Below are 21,163 nucleotides of genomic sequence, written 5' to 3'. Positions count from 1 at the left end.
TCATTACTAAGGAAATACTGCCGCCAACAGCAAAATTAAGCATGATTTTCAACAGCAAAGCCAAAGAATATGGTTGAAGATGATTATTACTCCTCATGTCATACGAAAAAGTCTACTAAGTGGGACCAGCAATCATCTCATTCTAGAGTGCTGACATTTTCAGCAGATCTGGTAGTCTGTAGAAGATGCAGATTAAAATGCAACAATTTCAAAAGAAAATTCACCAAAGAATAAATGGATTCAAAAATTATATAGCCAGTAAGGTGCTCTGTGTGTGCAAATCCCACATGAGAAATGACCTGACAATAGTAAAATGGGTCCTAATAAGACAGCTGATCATAATGCAGCAACACTGCAGCTGTACATTTGGTCCAAAAAGCAGTTTGTAGAGAAACAGGCTGTAAATTTGATCAACCACTGTACTTACAAACATACATTTATCACTGCCATCCTTATAGGTGCCATATATATAGCTTAAGGGTTTCTCCATTGGTACCTAAAATATTTACAGTTCACACTTCCATTGCCTTCACAGATTTCCAAGCGGGGATTAGGGATGGACTACTTAAACTAAACGTTGCCTGCCATCGGTGCTGCTTGCGCAAACGGATGGGGCTTGCACCGATCCCGAGAGCTAGGAAGAGTAACTCGTCCTGGTTTCAGGTGGCAGGGAGCTCCTCCTTAGCAGAGACTGTACATGAAACTGGAATCTGGTTTAGAGAAGAGATGGGTGCGAGCTGTCCCTTGTTTCTTCCCCAAAACCTACAGGGGTTGCTGGAGGAAGCGGCACGGTGCTGACCGGAGCTGCCGGCCGAGGCCAGGCAGAAGAGCCGGGGCCAGGCCAGAGCTCCCGCTCCCCTGGCCCTTCTTTCCGTCCTCGGGGGCAGCTGCCGCCACCCTGCCCGAGGGAGGCCACCGTGCTGCCTGCCAGCGAGGGAAAACCCCGACTCTGCTCGGGTTCTGCCTCCACCTGCGGCCCGGGAGGGCGCAGAGGACCGGGCGAGGCGCGATGAAGGCGGCTTTGAGGTACTGCCCAACGGGGGTGACCGGCTAAGGGGAGGCTCTCCCCTCCCCAGCACCGCAGCCCACTGACTGGGCCCGGGGGGGAGGCCAGAGACGGCTGAGGCGATGCCCCGCCGCGGGGGGGGGGGGTGGCAGCCCGCCCCGCGTGGGCTGGGCGGCCCGGGGGCCGCGGCGCCGAGGTCGGCCCCTGCCGCCTGTCGCTACGCGGCCGCCGTTTGGTGGCGGAGCGGAGCGGAGCGGAGCGGAGCGGCGCGGCCCAGCCCGGCCCGGCCCGGCCCGGCCCGGCCCAGCTAGGCGGCGGGCCCGTCCCGGCAGAGGGCGCGGCCCGTCCCGCCCTCGCACAGCGCCAACAGCCGGAGCGGCGGCGGCACCACCTCGGCGGCGCTGGGCCGGGCTCCCCCCTCGCCCTGCGCGTCTCTCTCGCCGCCTTTTCCTGTCTGTATCCTCCCCGGTCCTCCGCCCCCCCCCCTCGCCATTTTCACCCGGGAGGAGCTCGGCGGGACTTCCCTGAAACTTCGCGGGGCAACTCGCCCGGCGCCTCCGGGGCAGCCGCAAACTTTTCGCCGCGGCGCCCGCCTTTCCCTCTCCGTCCCTGACCCCTCGGCTCCGGCGGCGGCTCCGGCGGGAAGTTTTCGATGAGCGCCCCTCCGCTGATCCGGCCGCCCAGCCCGCTGCCGCCGCCGGGGGCTGTTGCTGGCGGCGGCGTCGCCTTCCACCTCCAGATCGGGCTGAGCCGGGAGCCGGTGCTGCTGTTGCAGGACTCCTCGGGGGAGTTCAGCCTCGCCCACGTCCGGGAAATGGCTTGCTCCATCGTCGACCAGAAGGTAAGGGGAAACCCGCCAACCGAGCCCCCTCCCGTCGGACCCGCTGCCCGCGGACGCTGTTGGTGGCCGTGAACTTTCTTCTCCCCGGCGGCTCGGCTCCGGGGCTAACGAGACCGATCGCAACTTTCCTGCGCCTCTCCTCCGCTGCCGCCCGCCCCGCTTCCCTCACCCCGGCCCCCCGCTCTTCCTCTGCGGCCCCGGTGCCGAGGAGGCTCCGTGCGGGATGCTCGTATGCGAGCTTGACTTTTAGTTTGTTGGCAATGGATGCAATTAGCTGTACTAATAGCTGCTGTTAAAAACAACCCCTAGCCGGATCTATCTGCCTGCTTTTTAATGCTGCGGAAGGAGGGGGGGAGGCAGAAACCTGTCAGCTGTGATGGCAGCGCGGCGCCCTGGGGCAGTTTGCGCCTTGTCCCAGCCTCTGCTGGGAGAGGAAACTTTCCACCAAAAAAAAAAAAAAAAGGCAAACAGCAACAAGGAAAAACCAGCCCCGAGAGCCCAGGATTCAAAGCGGCGCGCAGCGATTCGCGCTCCCGGCGGGGCCGTGAGCCGGACCGGGGGTCAGCGCAACGCCCCCGGTCCTGCCGGCCCGCGGGACGGTGCCAGGCCGCGCGGGTGGGCGCTGCGCCGGCGGGAGAGGGGTCTGCGGCGCAGGCTGGCGCCGGGTGCCAGCCCCGGGAGCTGGCAGGTGGCCGCGGTGCAGGAGGGGACAGAGTCAGCCCTCGCTGGTAGCTGCTGCGGGCTGCGGTGTGTCAGTCGGCGGGAGGGTGGGGAGCGCCGGCCGGCTGCTGCGGTGGCCCCGGGGAACAAAGGTGGCACCGCCTGCGGGGGTGGCACTCGCCGCTGCTCCTCTGAAACGTCAGCATTGCCGGGCACGGGTCGCCAGGAGCCTGGTAAAATTCAGGCAACACGCAAAAATCCACCTCGCTTGCGTCTGAACCTCCTCTGTCCTTTGCCTTTTCCAATTTCTGTGTTTCAACAATCATGCTGTATAGTAAAATAAAGTTTTGCTTTATCAGTGTTTGTTGTGTGAAATACCCACATAAAAGTATCATGGTGATTGCAAAGGATAAAAAAAAAGACTAAATATTCAGGATGATTATAATGGAAAAAGTTGGGCTTCCTCCCCTCCCCCCCCCCCCCCCTTTTTTTTTTTACTGAAGTAAAATAATTTCAGGCAGGGATTTTTTTTTTTAAAGTTGATAGCTTTGCCTTACGCCTGTTTGTAGATCTCATCAATCTGAACTTCACTAAATAGTGTAATTTCCTTTTTTTTGAAGAGCAACTAGTGAAGTGTTTTCAAAAAAGCATGAAATATGCATCTCTAAACTTTGTGTTTTTCTTAGTTTAAGAAATGGTTACCTCCTTTATTAAATCCAGTTCTGAAGAAAGGCATACCCTTTTGTTTAACATTACCATATTTGCTTTCAAAGCTAGGCCAAAACTTGTTACTTGGTCACATATACATCAGAAACAATTTAAATACTTTTAATATTTCACCATTCATAAGTTATTGTGCTAGCAATAATGGAAATGTTAAGGTTGTTGCATGCATTGTTTATATTTTTGTGCTTGAGTAGTTTATTAATTTCATGTGTTTACTATAAACTTGAATCTAATCCTAATTTCCTAACAATATACTATTGTCTAAAGAAAACTAAATGCGTTGGCTTGTGCTCAAAGAGTCAGACTTATTTGAGTAAGTACTGATATAAAAATTTTGGACGCTTTGATTTGTTGCAGTTTCCTGACTACATAAAAGAGAGAATCATTTAGCTCCTTCTCTACAGGGCACACTTGAATGAGGAACTTTCTTCTAGTCACAGTTCCTCAGAGCCCAAATGTCTGCTTTTCCAAGGCTGTTGAGAAGGAAGTGGCTCAAAGAAAGGGAAAACTGGAAGAAAGATAGACTTTGTTTTTTTTCTTTTTTTCTCTTTCTTTTTAGGTGGTGGCCTCTACCTCCTCCACTCTGCAGATTAATTTGTATGTTATGTAGTCCTCAGAATCTCTGTTTTAAGCTTAAACCTGCAAGTACATCTGTAGACATGACTAACACACGTCGTTTCACTAAACATGACAGGATGGTTTGCATATACAAAGTTACTCGGCATACTGGCTGAGACCCTCTTTTCAAATAAATTATGTGGTATCTAGAACTGTTATGAGGTAACTTTCTGTGTGTTGTAGATTCATGATTTTCTCTTTTCCTGAAATGATTTGAAGCATTGTTTACTCTTGATTTTGTGAGAAAGATGTATTTGCTTATCACAGTCAAGCAGGAGACTATACTGTAAAGAATATTTTATTGAAATCTCACACTATTTTCAAGTTTCTTTGGGTCTGTAAAGCAGTGGCCTACCAGGTAACAATTTTGTCCCAAAGTCTCTGTTTGGTCTGGATTGTTTAAGCGGTATGTAAGGATGGGAAAATGTGATTTTGTTTTTCTCTTTGGCTGTCATGTTAGACTGCTGAAATCAACTCTGTCTCTGTGGTGTGCCGTTAAATATTTAAGCAGTCCTCTTGTGCACAACTTTATTTTTAGGATTGTGCCGAATTCTCTTCAGTATCAGTGTCAGATGATCTGATATTGAGAGCCTCTTCCATGGTAATGTGGGTATACCTGAGTCAAGTTATTTATGACCCTTATTCTGTACAGATTTATACACCAACTTAATTTAGTGCTGCTCAGAATTTATGTTAAATTGAACTAAGTTTCTCAAAGTGTGCAGTGTGGAGCATATATAGGCCTGAGTAGGATGTTAATGTAGAGGGGATTGTGTGTGTATGTATGTATTTATGTATGCATGTGGTATATATGTATAAAACCACCATATCTCTATATATGGTGGTTTTATATATAAATAATATATAATACACATGTATTATATATTATATATATAGAGATATGGTGGTTTTATATATAAATAATATATAATATACATGGGCATGTACATATATAAAACTGTTATTGCTATGTATAATTTAGAAGTTTATATTTAGATATAAACACTTGTTTGCATATATTTGCACTAGTGGACTTTAAACAGCATCTGAAATGCAAAGGTTAGGTTTTCTAATTTTGGTAGAGAGTATAATTACATTAATAATCTAATGTATATGATGTGAAAAATGGAATGAACAACCTGTGTCTTTTTCACCATTGTCCATGAGAGGCATTCTTTCAGGAATTTCATTGTGAGATAGTTGTATGGAAATTTTCTTAACAAATCTGAAGATGAAATGGTACATACCAGTTTTAGGCATAAATTCAAAGACATTTAAATCTGTTAGGAACTGCTCTGAAGACAATGAAATTTGATTCCTTTGAGTTTGTGTGTTTTGTTTGTTTTTTCTTAGAACCAGTGACACGAAAACCTTGAGACTTGTTCATGTGGGGTTATTTTTTTCTTCAGTTGAAATGGAATTTTAGCATTTAAATGATGATGTGGTTGACAAGAAATGAGGATCAACTGCAAAATGTGTGTCAGTGTTTGACTTCTAGGCTGACTCCCCCACAAGAACAGTGGGAGGATATTGTAAAATACAGTCTTTGTTTTCTGAAGGTAAATAGTTTGAATTATTGCCCTTTTTGGGTTAGCTGCACACAATAGAACCACTTCTCTAGGGCAAAAGTGTAACGCGAAGCACAGTGCATAGGAACATGGCATATTTTTAATTGTCTGGAATAATCATAGTGCCAAAGACTTTTTCTTTTTACTAGTAAAAGACAAATAAAGGAATCTTTATACATATTTTTATACAAATTCATGCAATTTTAATACAAAGGGGAAACTAGTTATTATTTCTATTTTCTGTTTGTTGAAATTTTTTGTCATCATTATAGCTCACATACGATGTGTTGGGCTACTGTAGCGGCATCGCCAAGTTTTGAAAACTTTGAGTTCTCAAGTAAATATATGTTGCAGCATTATTTGACTTGAGAATGTGGGTTTTATAAAATAGTCCTTAGGTCAGCCGTTAAGGTCAGATCTTGGCTAGGCCTTCAGCATTTAAAGGCAGAGAAGTTGCAAGGAATAGGAAATGCAGACAACAAATACAAGAAAAAAATTTGATCTGCATAGGCTGTGTGTAGTTCCGACTGATTTATAAAAGTGGTGAGACTGTTTTATAAAGGTAGTGTTGTAGGTGGTTCACTGGTTTGGATAATCCTGAAATTTCACAGTAGGAAAAAAAAAGTTATAAACAGAAAGTAGGCCACTTCAGGAAGGGGAAAGGACAAAAAGAAAAGTAATAAAAAGGTGGTTCAAGTGGTGTACTGCAGCTGGAATACTGTGGCCAGATTCATCTTTATGTAAGGTATTCAGTGTTAAATTAGGAAAATTGTCACAAATCCAACCAAGAGCCTTTAAAAAATATTCTTGTAGCGAATCCATCCCTGAGAATCAAACCAAACATGTTCAGGAACAGGTATGCATCAAGTTGTGCTTCTGGTTGCCCTTGGTATGGGAAATCTAACTTAAATGAATAAAATAGGAAAACAAAAATAAGCTTAGTTTTGTTTTCTCAGGCCAGAATCTCTAAACTTGTGGTCTGAGTGAAGAAAGGAGCTTTTCTAAAGGTTGACATGAAAATATGCTTAACCTTTTCTGCAAGGGTTTCAAGCAGCCACAGAAAACATATGGGGTTTGTTTATATGGGTGATGTATTTATATTCCTCCCCCCCCCCATCTACAAACTCTCCTAAAATAAACAAGAGCCTGATGGTAGTGAAGTAATTTCCTTTGGAGTGGGACAGGAACTCAGGGTAAATAGTATACTAGAAAGAAAGATTTTTAGCCTCAGGATAAACAGAGAAACTGTGACAGGTTTTTACCACACTGACCAAAACTCATATACCTTCAATCAAACACACAGATATAGGCATTTCATATATTCACTACATTACTCACTACATTTTTGGCTGTAGTCACAGTCTTCATATGTTCTGGAAAAGTTAGTACAGATGTTAAAGTTACGTTCTCATGGAGTCTTTAACTGTTGTACATTGGTAACAAAATGTTAGACTTTCTTCCCTAAAGTGAGTCTTTCTCTGCATAGAATGCTTCCTTCTGCCTGTGTTGTGAAAACACAAGTTGTTAAATATCATTTGAGGAATGTGAGGTGCCTTGTCATTATGCAATAAACATATTCCAAAGTGAAAGTACTTTTCTAGTAATTTCACTCTTATAAATTCAAGTGAGACTTTTGATATTTACCATTTAATCTTTTATTGACTTTACATTTATTATTCTCCACCCTGGAAACCGTAGATCTGTGTTTGTAACAGTAGTTTGTAGATTAGTTAAAATTACTTTTGGAGCATGTGAGAAAACACTAGGAAAAGCATAACTTTGATGGAAGGGAGTCAGCCTGAATTTGTTTAAAGAAACTGTAGGGTTTTTAAGAAATGGTGACTTTGTTATCTGTCCTGTCAGTGATCCAGATGAGGAAAATTGGTCTAATGCCACAAACTTATCTAGAGCATTTGAGAAATTCCTTGCCAAAGATTAAAGGCTATCGAATGAATTCTCACAGAATAAGAAATAAGGTGGAGCTTTGGATAGAGGACACGCTTGTAACCAAAGCAGTTGACACTTAAATTTTTAAAGGAATTGTAAAAGGAGTCTTCTGTTGATCTTGTGTTAGTCCTACTGATGGTTCCCCAAGGAAATATATAAATTCCATAATGATTTAAAAAAAGTAGAAAATGAATAAGCATATGAGATGCTTCTCTCACTGCCGATGAGATGAAGCTCTATTGCCAAAGAAACGATGGAATTTATTAATGAAGTTGCAACATTTCCCAGACAGAAGTGTATATGTGGACATTGTATGGCATGTGCTCAGTGAATTTGAGATACCCGAGGTCTGACCATCTGTCCAATACAAGCCTTGCTGGGCATAAACCACACAGAAGACCTGAGAATGCACAGTAAGCCCAGTGCGTCCTGAAGGTGTGGTGGGTTTACTGCTTGTACGCAGGCGATCTGTGCTGTGGACTATGTGTGAAACACCCGGCATGTGTAAAATCCCTGTATGGATTTGTGCAGACTTTGTCCGCAGTTATTTTCCCATGATTTCTGGAAATCCCTCACAAATATCCAAAAATATTTGCTCTTCTTATCTAGATCTTTTTTTTTTTTTTAATGTGTTTGGAGAAATCTGTCTGTATGGTTACCATGTGTGTTATATACTGTGGTTACCTGCAAGGAAACAAGCACACTTCTTGAAGTCTGCACATTGTTACTTTGGTTTCTTATTTTTACTGTATTTTGTATATGAAACTATTCAATTGAAAACTTTTGCCAAATGTATGTTTGGGGTTTGGTGGGTTTTTTTGTTTTTTTTTTTTTTAGTGACTCTATGTAGCAATTATTTTAAGGACATCTGTGGAATTTTTAAGATATGGCTGTGTGAAGTTAAAAATTACAAATGATAAAGACATTAAGTACAGTGAGACCAAGTGTTGTCTATCTCAAGTAACCTGTGATAAGCACGTGTATTTTTTGTAGGCTTTTAAAATTACTTTTGTACAATGCTGTAGGCCATCACTAACTTCTTGACTTTGCCCTGTGGTTGATGTCACACAGGATATGTTGACAATATGTAATAACAGCTGCAGTTACACAGATGCAATTAAGTATATAAATTAAATCTCTCTCCCAAGTGTTTATCCAATGTGTAGGTGAATTCATTTTAGCTGCCCAGTGCAGATTTCTAAATGCTCTGCACCTGTTGGGAAACATTTTGCTTCTGCCTCTGTATTCAGAAACACGTGCCACAGGTTGATCTATTCTCTAGAAATATTTGATTAATCCTCCCCATACAACGGTGTTGCTGTATGTGCGCCTTTAGTCAGTGCTAGCAATTGACTTGTATTTGGCTCTTGCTGCTTGGAGGAGGACTTCTCTTTCAAATTGTCTTCTGGAGCTACTATATGCTTCTTGCATAATGTCAAGTTGTCAGTTTTGGGATAGATTTGAAATCTGCTTTAGGGTGTGTTCCAGTAAAATACTTATTTCATTTTTCTGTGTCATACTTCAGTGTCTCTTACACAGGGTTGATCGTAGAGGTTCTGCTAGAAAGGCTACCTGAATTTTGTTATCATGTCTCATTAACTCCAAAAGAATGTGGGTTGTATGAGAATAAAAAAACAAACAACAAACCCATTTTGTTGAGATATCTTTTACCCCATCTTTGACAGTGATTTTCTTTCCATACATGTTACGTTCATTGTGCTTTACCTGTCACTTTGTGAGAGAAGACTTTTGATGCAAAGCCTTTCTGTGCTTGGCTGGTGGGGCCCTCACTGGGGTAAGCTTGGATGCCCAGCATGAACTTCTTGGTGCTCTGCTCAGACATCATCTTTGTTTATATTGTCCTGGCTTGTGGTGTCCCTGTGAATGTCCAGGATTTTGCAGATCAAACCAGATTTCTTTCACAGGCTTTCAACTTTCTTCTTCCTCATACAAGACTTTTAGTATTGCTAAATGATCTCTTGCTTTTTGGGATTTTTCTTTCCTTTTAAATATTTCTATCCATGTAACAGTGTAAGAGGATGACAGACTTGATGTCACTCAAAAACTGTATATAAGATTAAAATATTTGTACATATCTGTCATTGAACTTCTAAAGTGTAAAACCTTGAAGTATGCACTTCAAGTCAGCTACTTCATGAAGCAGATTTTTGCTTTCTAAATCCTCTTCTAGTTTTATCTGCTGAAACAACGTGTGAAGGTTAGAAAGGTAGTGTAGTGTATCATGCTATAATGTAGAGGTAATAGTGTGGACATATTACAGTGATATATGCACAGACATAAAGTTAGACATAAATTTCAGTGTATATAACTGTCTTTTACTTTCTCTTCCTCCATGTATTTGTAGGTTCCTTTTGCTTGTTCCATGTAATTCCATTTTCTTCTTCAGCTGAGGAAAACTTGGTCAAGCAGTAAGCTTTCACTTCTCACCATGCAAAATGTATAATGGTATTGTGATTGTCTTTCTTAGCCATAGTCTGCTGTGTGTGCCTCTTCTGCAGTCAGAATCAGCTCAGAAACAGTGTTATGACATTAAAGATAGAACATAGGTGGTTATTTGATCAAAATTTATCAAATATAAAATGTTACTCTTTTTTTAAAAAAGTAAGAAATATGAATGTACTTCATCTAGTCTGGATCTTGGCTGTTTCCTAAGGGAAGAAAAGAGGCATTTAGAGGATTTTGTTAGTGGTCAGTGTAAAAAAGTCTTTCCAATGTAATTTTAAGCACAAGGTATATGAAGGTATACGAAGAGAAGCTGCAAACCATGACCACAGTTGCCAGCTCTAAACCTCTACCTTGTACACTTTAAAAGAACCATATCTGAACATGTCCTGTGCAGTCTGAAAGCATGTTCTGTTTCTTCTATCTTCAAGTTGTGTAAAAAAAAAAAAAAAGTCAACCTTGAGAAATATATTTTTTTTTTTTCCCAAGTGTTAGAAATGTTAGCATCTTGTCAGTTGCAAAAGCTCAGACAAGACACAGCTGGGACTGGGAGCAACATTCTGGCTAGGAGGCAATTTGCCTAAAAGATGCTTGTCCTTAAAAACAGGAACTTTCATATTGCCTTATCTTTTTCCTACCACCTGAGAAATCCTTTTACATAAAAATAGAAATTACTAATGTATGTGGACCATAATGGTAAAGTATACCATGGGCTCCCTCTTTGCAGCACCGTAAATTATGTAACATATATCCTTATGTAATGTATGGATGCTAGGCTAGGGTCTGTATTCAGACTGAAACAGTCCTGAAAGCCCCATAGATCCTTGGGCCACAAAGGGTTGTTTATGTGATTTAAACTTTTTAAATTGTGGTTTTGATCCATGGGATGAGGTGAAGGAAACCCCACTGATAAGGAGGACAGTGTGAGTTATCAACACTGTTTTCAGTCTAGTTGTAGTAACTTTCACATTTTGTTCCGGAGTTCGGTCCCCCTCTGAATCAGCTTTAAAGGGTTGCATTACAGGTTTGCTGTCTGTTTATATGACGTGACTCTAGGTGTGCTAATGTTGTAAGTGCTGATCTTATCTCTCTGAGGATTTCATATTGCCACCCAAAATCAACTACATCTAGGAAAGTGGGAAAATTGTACACTAAAATCATAAAATGCAACCCTTCAGATACTTGCAATATGTGTGTACTTATGCATTTGTTCTGGTACATTTATTATACCTACCCCTAAAAAGAAGGCATGTAGCAAAGTATGTAGAATATGAGTAGGAGTCTGTCCAGTTCCAAACCCACGTAGTTTTCACTTCGTTTTTTCCCAAAGAGTTGTCTGTCCTACACAAAAAAATTTAAGAGAAAAAAAAAAAGTGGAGTGAAAATTGAAACAATCTGGTAAGAATCTGTGTGTGTTTGTGTGGGGGTGGGGGGATTAGATTAAGGGAGAGGATCTCTTGATTCTAGACTCCGTGTTTTTATCCTCATTTCCCAAGGAAAATTAAACGTTGTTCTCTGTATGTTATCCTTCTCATATAACAGTATGTCTGCTGGCCTGTTTGTCACAAGAAGCTTGATAAGTCATTGTAGCAGAAAGAGTTCAGGTAACCAGCTAACAGATTGCTAGGCAGAAAATATGGTAAAATCAAACAATTTGAAAAATAAATATTTTTGCTTTACATCTAGAAACATCTCTCTAGTCTATCTTCAGTCTGTGTCTATGGTCATGCTTTTTGTTTTCGTGCCATCTGAACTTGACCTGGAGAATGACACATCTTCAAACCCACAAACAAATGCCAGTGTTTTGACTTTCAGTTCTTAATCTAGGTTGAATGATCATCCAATGTAAACCTTTTCTTTCTTACTTCCATTTGATTTCTTTTATTTGGCAACTGTCACAGAACTGAGGTGGTTCTGAGCTGTATTCTGGTGCTGAATTCATTCTTGTTGTGAACTAAGTAAGTTCTTTAAGGGGAGTTAGGAAGGTGATGGAGCTAAACTCTTCTAGCTGGTGACAGAAGGTGAAACAAAGAGCAATAACTGCAAATTATGGCTTGAAAGAGATTCAGATTGGACATTAGGAAAAACTTCTTTGCTAGGAGAGTAGTGCAGTACCGGAACAGGTTCCCAGAAAGGTGGTGGAAACTTCATCCTTTGTTTTTGGACTTGGGTAAACAAAACCTCATGTTGGAGATGGGCTGTAAGTGAAGAGTCAGACTGGATAACTTCCAGAGGTTCTGATGTTTCTGTGATTCTCAGGGTGTGCAGTTCAGCATGATCAATAATTAAACTAATATTCAAGTTAACGTAGTGGCATTCCCCTATAAGACACAGTTAAAATTAGTTTGGGAGTTGACACAACCTATATATGCATTTAATCAATCCATGTTTTTCTCTTCATGCTTTGTGTTGTATCTGCAGCCTCTTGTTTGTCTCTGATTGGAAAAAAAATTTAAAATTGTAAATCTTGATAGTAGTATGCTTGTAAAAGGCATTAACTGTAACTTTGAGAATATAGCTATTAAGGTGCCACATTGAAGTAGTTACCATGATGCTTTGTATGAGATCACCTAGTATATTTAAAGAGGGTACCATAGAGCAAAAAGAGAAGTTATATCTGATAGTTAAATATACCTACAAAAGAGGACGTAGAAAACAGCTGGAAAAACTATTTCTAACAGTGCTTTTAAATCCTTATGCTTACGTGTGTACATTTGTTGCATGAATGCTTAATAGATATTAAGCAGCCTGTGTTATGATAGAGCCTTATTGTATGCTATGTTGTGTACAGGAGAGAAGTCCCTGCCTGCAATACTTTGCAGCCAAGGTGTGCTGGGCAGCTGGTTATTACATCATATCTTAAACCACATGGAATGATACCTCAGCATTAAAACCACCAGTTTATCAGCAATATCTTTGAAGAAAGCCTTATGAGAAATCTATCTTAGGTTGTGGGCAAAAGCACAAAAGTTCCTCATGGAAACCTGTGGTTAGCAAAAATGGTTAGTAAAAACCACCAGCCCTTTCAATATGAAATAAAGACCTCAAATCTTACGGATTAGAAATAAAAAATTGTTATGTGGGGGAGGGGCCTGCTGAGTTATCTATCCTTGTGGAATGGTGAAGGGGGTCGGTCTGTGCAAAGATGAAAGGAAGGAATGATAAAATGAAATAATACACCCATCTGCTGCAAAGATTGTTTTAAGTGGAACAATGTGTAATTTTTCAGGGAAGGAAGACCATATACTACTTGAGAAGTGAAGTGAGGAGGACATGCTCGATTTATCTGTCTTCACAGTGAGGACATGTGCATGTTAGAGATGTTCTACAGGAAAAATGATGCATTATTTAGATCTCAGCTTGCTGTTAGGGCTTAGAGGGAAGGCCAAGGTTAAGGCAAACCTAAAGTTAGTGTTGTGTTATTTCTTGTTTTGCCTCCTCCTTTGTTCATTTTTTCTATGCTTCTTAACAGGCTTTTGTCAAATGGTCACACTACGTAATTTAGGCACCTAAAGTTAATATCCTGGACTGACAGCCATTGAGTAAACGAAGGGCATACAATCTAAGCTAAGATTTGGCTGCTGATTATTCAACGTATCTTAACATGCTGTGCATGCACAGATTGTGCATAATTGTATGTGCAATTGTATGCTTAAATTTAAGAATGTTAACAACATTTTGGTAGCATTCAAAGTACTGTATAGCTTTGCATGTTGTTTCATAGTGGTCACATAATTTTGTTAAATATCTTGGTTTACCCAGAAGTAAGTGCTTTATGTTGTTACAAAAGGAAAAACAATTTGTGGCAGTTTTACTGACAGTTTGGCAAGTTTCACTTTTTTGGGTATAACCTAGATAAGAGAATAAGGATGAAATCCCCTTTGAAGACTAAAGTGCAAAACAAGAATTTTTAAACTTTCAAAGCTACTGAAAATCGGACCTGTTTGTTCAAAGGTGGCCTAAGAACAAAAAACTTCATATGGTCAGTTTAAAAGCTCAGCAAATGTCTGCTTCCTTATTTGAGAGGTAAATAATCAATATGTAAAAACTTGCTAGAATGAATTTGGAGATGCCTCAGGAAAAGATCTGAAGGAAAGAAATCCTTCATGGGTCTCATGAAATACTGGGTGTATCTCATACATTGCTGATGAGTGAAGCTGCATTGTTTACCTTTAATTTAGGAAGTATATTTTTTCTGTTAAGAAATCAATTTTTGAGTAATAATGTCACAATTTTTTCCTCTATTTAGCAGTAGAAGAAGGAGGTTCTGAAAACAACAAAAATCAGTATATAACAAGAGAGAGGCTTCACAAAGGGCAAGTCAAAGTTTAATTTCCATCTTTTGAATAGGAGTGCATAAAAATCTTTCACTAGTGTGGCTTGATTGTTACCCCCTTCTTTTCCCAACACGTTTCAATCAAAAACGAATGTTGAATGTCACTTGCCATGTTGATATCTGTACTCATATAAGCAAGATAAAGAGTTTAAAAACCAAAAATTGAGACTGAACCTCATGATAATTACAAATACATTTATAAAGATTAATAACTATCCTATTTCTTTTAATACAAGACATGCTATTATTTTATTCCAAAGTTTGCATTCAGATCTTAATTAATTAGATGATCAACCAGCTCTGCAGCAATTTGAAAATACATGAAGTTTTAAATTAGAATTATCTGTATTTTATTCTTTCTCTAGAAATATAACGAAATTCTCATGTATGTGACTGTAGCATTATGAAAGAACTTTTGCTTTCTCTACACACACATTATTTTGTCTGTATTGAGGAAATAATCCTTTGTATTAGAATTATAAATGTAAGCACTAGTATTAGTGTTTTGAAGTTTGCATCTCCAGGTATAATGAAATGCATTGCTGTGCTGGCTTTACAAGCTTTGGTATTAAGGGATACAGAAAATGCTGAATCTGGGAAACGTGTATTTGATCATTTCTCTGACTCCTGCTGGCCATTGATGCCACTGAACAAGTCGCTTCCCTAACATGTTAGTTTCCCTTTCTGAATGGCATATTGATACTGAGGAGGACTACATATGAATAAAGCAGGATTTTGACTATGAGCAATCTTAACAGAATTGTTTACTCTGTGTAAAATATCTAAGAATTTCATATGTAGAAGTTTATAAATAAGTGATTTTTGATAAATCTTAGAATTTACAGTAAAAATAAGTGTGTATACAACCAGAAATATTGATTAATATTTAAGTAATATATCCTTAGAATGTTTATAAAATGTTAGGATATGATGATTGTTAGTATATAGATACTTGCTAGTTGAAAATAACAATTAAAATTATTATAATGAATTGTAGTAGTATTAACTAAAATATATATTAAGGATTCATTTTAAATTGTATGAGAAATTTTTATGGTGTGTAAAATACGTTCTAGGTATCTTTCTAACCATGAAAGTCTTGTTAGAATTCTGTGAATGAATTCTTGGTTCAAATACTCATATTTTGTGTGCTAATTCTACAGTTGTTTCTTCTGGTACAAAGAAGTTGTCCTTCATTCCAGCATATTGTTAAATTTTTCTGATTTGTAATTTCTTAGTATTCTTCTTCAGTAATTTCCACAGACAGAGATGTACTGTGGAAGGGACTACTTTTCTTATGCATTTTCTTGTAAGATAGAAAATTGTAACTAAAATGTCAATGGAAAGCAAATGTCACCAAAGTATTTCTTACCCCTTTCAAGAAAAGAAAAGATGAATCATTCCTTGTATTGATAAATTTTTTTACTTATAGAGCCTTTGAAGTGACACTGTTACTGGAAGTTTTTGAAACCTTTTTTTTTTCTTCTTGTGGTTATATCAGAATATGGATATACAAATTTGTGTTTCAGGTGTTTCTCAGTATGAAAATATGTCTGTTTCCAGGAAAAATCAAGGTGCTTTCATGTAACTTTTTTTTGTTTGGATTTTTTGAAACATTTTAACACATAATCCAATTTTACTTTTTATGTAGAAAAATAAGATTTTTTTTTTCCCCTTCATTATTTTTTCTTTGTTAAAAAACCCAACAAAACAAAAATGCAACTTCAAATTAATTCCTAATTTTAAGGAGAGATTTTTTTTCAGAGTCTTCTTCAGCTGTTGGTGTCCTGGAATTTCTGTAGTTTTCTGATTTTAAAGGAGCCAGAAATAGCTCTCATATTATCAGAGTAAAATGTCACTAAATTTTTTGTATTGAAAAATACAGAAACATCAGTGTAATAAGGGTAGATGACCTCTCTACTTTTTGATCTTTGCTCTGTGAAACGCTCTGTTTTGAAGCGTATGACAGGGAATATTTTATTGGAGACTTTATATCACAGAGGTAGTTTTGCTCCTTGAAACAAGGAGTTTGCTATGTCTTCCCCTAAGTAAATGGGATGGGAAAAGAAGTGTAGAAATGATGATTTGTGACACTATCTCATTGCCAGTGAAACAAGAAAAAGTGGCCAAATTGTTTTTGTTGCAGGTTCACATTTCTTGTGACTACAGCTGATGTATAAGTGAGGAAGTACATATAGCAGCTGAAACCTCACTGGAAAATTTTTTTAGCAGCCCATTATTATCAGAAGGGGGGCATACAGTTGTCATAGGTATCAGAAAGATGCTGCTGTAAACTCTTAACGTTGTGGTTGACTCAACTGTTTGGAGCTGCGCACCTTTAGTTTTCTAATTTAGAGCTTTCTAATTCATCTCAATTCAGTGTTGACCCTGCTTTAAGCAGCAGATTGGACTAGATGACCTCTGAAGGTCTCTTTCAACGTGAATGATTCTGAAGTTCCAAGGGATAAAAACTGAAAAAAAAGCTCTTTCCATTATTAAGTAAAATTTATATTTTCTGTGTAGCAGTCTGTAGTTTTGTGCAATAAAATAATCTAAATTTACTCCTTCTTTGCAGTTTCTTAGGTGGTAATATTGGGGACCACGGCTTACAGATTCATATTGGAATCTGTTTTATCTATTTTATATTGAATTTCCATCAAGTTGCAAATTGTTGCAGTTTCCCTTGTGTGCTTTATTATGCCATTTAATCTTTCTTTTTCTTTTGGAAGTAAAATACTATTTTTCCATAGTATTTTATGTATTTATATTTTTAAAAGAATTTATGGTTTTAGTTTTAAAATTATCTTTTAAACCTCCAGGGAAAGGCTAGAAATAAAATTGTTGTTAAGTAAGTTATTTGTATCTTCATGCTTGGGTTTCCTATAAAGATAGATAAGGAGGAAAAAAAGTTAAAAAAGAGAAATTATAATCTTTGGTTATTTGTAAAGATAATTCCATTCCCTGTGGTTACTTTAGCATTCTCTACTGCTTACAATTTTTCTTGGTATTTAAAAATTTGACAGTGAAGGCTTTTCAGTTCAGTAAGTCAGAGCTTCTGTTCAACTATATATACTATATATGGAGATATTTAATCTGGACAGTCTTTTAATCTGATTCCAATATAATTCAGTTCTTCCATTATTTCATATAGTAGTGATTAGAATAATTGCTCAGTATGTAAATGTTTGTAAAACATTTGTAAAATTGTTTTACATTTATAAAAATGTTTGTTACATTTGTAATGTTACATTTGTAAAATGTTACATTTGTAAAAATGTTTCTAAAACATTTACAAAATTGCTCAGTATGTAAAACACTCAGTTTTTCTCTTGAACTGAATATTATGTATGTAGCACTTAAGCATGCATTTAACTTTTCCTCTATCAGTTATCTGATCCAGTTTACTGCACAGCTGCTCTGAAAGGTCAGCAGGGGAATGGGGACAAATGACAGGCAGGTGGAGTGGACCCTACTGCAAGAAACTAGGTCTTGGTTTTCTAAGTCTAAGACTACACGTTCGATGTTCTGTCATCTTCCTCTTTCTGTCAGCTCTGCGCCCCTACTCCCCCTTTTTTTTTTTTTTTTTTCCTGTTGGCTGGTTTCAGTTACATTTGATGGAAGACTAGAAATATCAAAGAGAATTTAGTTCTGTTTTTTCAGAGACACCAACATCTGGGTAGAACAAGGAGCCAAGTAACCTGACTGAAGGTAGGCTGCCCTGGAGCTCAGGCTTATTAGGTTGCAGAGAATTCATATGGGAGACAGACATTCCAACTAGCTTAAGCATAGAAAATTTTACATCAGAATTTACAAACAATCATGAGGCAAATCCATTGGAAATCAAGCTTTATTATTACTAGGTTGAATGGATGCAAATCATTGTGATTTAGATTCTCTTTTGCCTTCTAATTTGCCTCAGCAGACAAAATTGAAGGAGCTGTTTCTAGGTTCCCTAGTTACATGTAAATTCTTAAATATTGGTAGAATATTAAAGAGCATTCTTGAATTAGTTATTTATTCTAAATGTCTTTCATCACACTGTCCTAGCATCTCAGGATCTGGGCTATGACTCTTACAGGCAGATCCTGACTAGACTAACTAGCATCTTTCTTACATGAACAGGGTCACTTTTCTTGTCCCTTCTCATGACAGATTGATGCGTTGGCATCTTTTTGTATTGTTCCAATATGCAGTTTTAGGCAGAACACAACTTGTAGGTTGCTGGTTTTTCTTTTTTTTTTTTCTGAAAGAAGCCCCTCAAAACAATAATAAAAAACCTCAAAAGAATAGACCCCCTTTAAATTCTGCTACAAGGTATTATCATCTTTGAGATTAGTAACAGCAAATTTGAATGAAGATATCATATAAAGGATAGATGTGCATCTAAACAAGAGTTTTCAGAAAAAAAAAGTTCGTGACACTTTAAAGACACTTCATAATAACTATGTCTTTCTGCATGTATATATGCAACCTCACCTGCTCGAGAAAACTATGGTTAGATTGGATTATACCTCATTTGGAAATGTCTGCACACTTTTCTAATAGGAGGTTTTTAATATGATCATTTTGGTAAATTGTGGTGATAGTAATTAACGCTTTGTTAATTTTAGAATATGTTGTGTGTATAGCTTAGTTACACAAGAATACAGTACTCCTTTTAATTTTTAATTATCTTATTTTGTGTAGTAAAGTGATAGTTTTATATTTTGTGCAGTGTTGCTTATATATGAGGACAACTCTGTAGAATATTTATGTAGTTGCATTATACATTTGCACTGTTGTGGATACTGTGCAAAAAACCCTCCTAAGCATGCTGAAATTCATAGGAAAACTATCAGATTTGTAAACATTAACTAGGTGGACTCTTCTATGTTTTTTCCAAGAAATTAATGGGACCGCTTTTGAAATAAAATTTTTAAACTAGGATTTTTTTTTTTTCCCGAGTTCCATTCTGGAATTAGTTTTCTCTTATTGCTTAGAAAATGGGGGTATTGATAATGGGAATGTAAGCAGATACAGGGCTGTAATACAGAAAATGAAACCGTACAATATTTTATAGAACACTTCTTCAGACAAAAGAGTATTCATAATGAAAGGTCCAATTTCTGTTCTTGCAGTTTCATGTCAAGACACAGTGACAACTTGTGCTTTTTAAAAATCACACAACAATAGGTGAAGGAAAAATTCTGCAAGTAAATATTCCTCTAGAAAGTAAGTACTGAAGGCTGTCATGCATTGCATTGGGAAAACTGGACAATAAAAGAAGGGCACCTAATGAAAAACAGCTCTAAAAGTTATCTGTGTACATATATTTTTGTTTGGAATCCTTATAATAGCAAAAACATGGCCTGAAGCATATGCTGGACATATTTTTTTACCTGAATCATCATTAATATAAAATAATGTAAACCACTTATATTGTTAATGAAGCATGAAAATTTGGGTTCTTAAAGATGATTTTTCTAAAGTTAGTGTGACTTTTCAGAGAAATAAATCAAAATGACTAATAACAATACTCTCAAAAACATCTTGAATGAGGTGAAAAATACTGCATAAATAAAGATGAGCAAATATGTTATATTAATACATGATTGCTAAAAGAAATTGTCAATGGTACTTCCCACTATTCTCCTGAATTTTCATTTCATAATGTTGCTTTATGCAGACTGGCTAAAAGTTTGTTAGAACAAGGGACAGAATATAGTTAAAATGCACATGGAAAACATTTTGGAATATTTTGAAAGCACATAACTTACCACTGATGTTATTTGTGCAGCGTAGAAGTTATATTAACATGAATTTCTTCTATGCTAGACTGTGTATCATTCCCAGCTTCAGATGCAGGTGGGTGCTACGGCTGCGTTCTTGGAGGCCTGAGGATATGGGCTGTGCTCTAAGAGGTCCCTTGCACACCATGGAGCACACCTGCCCAACAATATATATTGAGCATGATATCTGTTACATAGATGAATGCAGCTCAATGAAAAAGTGACTGATACTACTGAGACAATGAATTTGGGGTATCTCACTTGGAGAGCGTGAAAAGTCAAGTTGCTTTGCTGTCTTTTGCAGTGCACATTTCACTTTTTGAAATTTTCACTGTAACATCCATAATAATATAGAAGATCCAGCAGAATCAATTTTTTATGGTCAAATAAATGATTTAAAATCCTTTCTAGAAACTATTTGATAAAGAAAAATAAGCATGACCGTATTTCTGTCTTTGTGGTCATTTTTTGTTGCTCATGGACGTTTGTAAAAATAGAATTTCAAGTAAGGACATACAATTTATTTTTACATTTTCACAAGTTTGTTTACAGTGCAAATAGAAGCTAGTTTTAGCCTAATGAGAGAGCTGCAACTAAACATAGTTGCAGGTAGCAGTTCCACCTACTTGCTTAGCTTATGTGTTTTTAATAGTACAGTTTCATTTGTGTTGATATCAAAGATAGTATTTTTTTAAGTTTTAGGAAAAATACTTTTCTTTATTTTCTTGTATACTTTATTTTAAGCAGATATCACCAAATCACACAGAATCATTGAGGTTGGACATGAATTTTTTTTAGCTGACATACAATCTTTTGATACAAGATTTTTGCGATTGCTAGTTGAAGACACTTGCCAAATAGATTATATCTGCTCTTTCATGAGGTAGCAGATGATAAGCTAGACACCAAGAAAGATGTATTGTAAAACGTGGGCTTAAACAATTGATAGAATACATGAAAACAAAATTTTCATGGGGGCTTCTGTGTTAAAAAAAAACCCCAAACCAAAAAACAAACAAAAAAACCAACAGACAACCTAACACTTGACCTCTAGGAATAATTTGTTCCTAATTCTTGGACATTCACGAGAAAATATGTCTGCGATAAGAAGAGGGTTTGGTTAGTGATGTGCTATACTTGCGCTCACAAAAATACAGTTTTAAAAATATGAATATACTTTTGACAACCTATTATGTAGTGATTTGCACTATAACGACTGTCAGATGGAAC

General features: G+C 38.1%; 1 protein-coding gene across 1 annotated transcript in view; it reads left to right on the top strand.

The window, feature by feature from the left end:
- Positions 1-1,247: 1,247 nt before the first annotated feature.
- The window catches only part of PRKD1 (protein kinase D1), a 152,838-nt gene continuing 132,922 nt past the window's right edge, over positions 1,248-21,163 (top strand). Inside the window, exon 1 of the mRNA XM_072865719.1 lies at positions 1,248-1,847. Coding sequence (XP_072721820.1) covers positions 1,659-1,847 — 189 coding nt within the window. The 5' untranslated portion in view covers positions 1,248-1,658. The remainder of the gene's footprint in view (positions 1,848-21,163) is intronic.

The sequence above is a fragment of the Ciconia boyciana genome, chromosome 6, assembly GCF_034638445.1.
Source record: "Ciconia boyciana chromosome 6, ASM3463844v1, whole genome shotgun sequence".
Lineage (NCBI taxonomy): Eukaryota > Metazoa > Chordata > Aves > Ciconiiformes > Ciconiidae > Ciconia > Ciconia boyciana.
The sequence above is the reverse complement of the archived record's forward strand: the minus strand, read 5'-3'. Positions and strand labels throughout refer to the sequence as shown.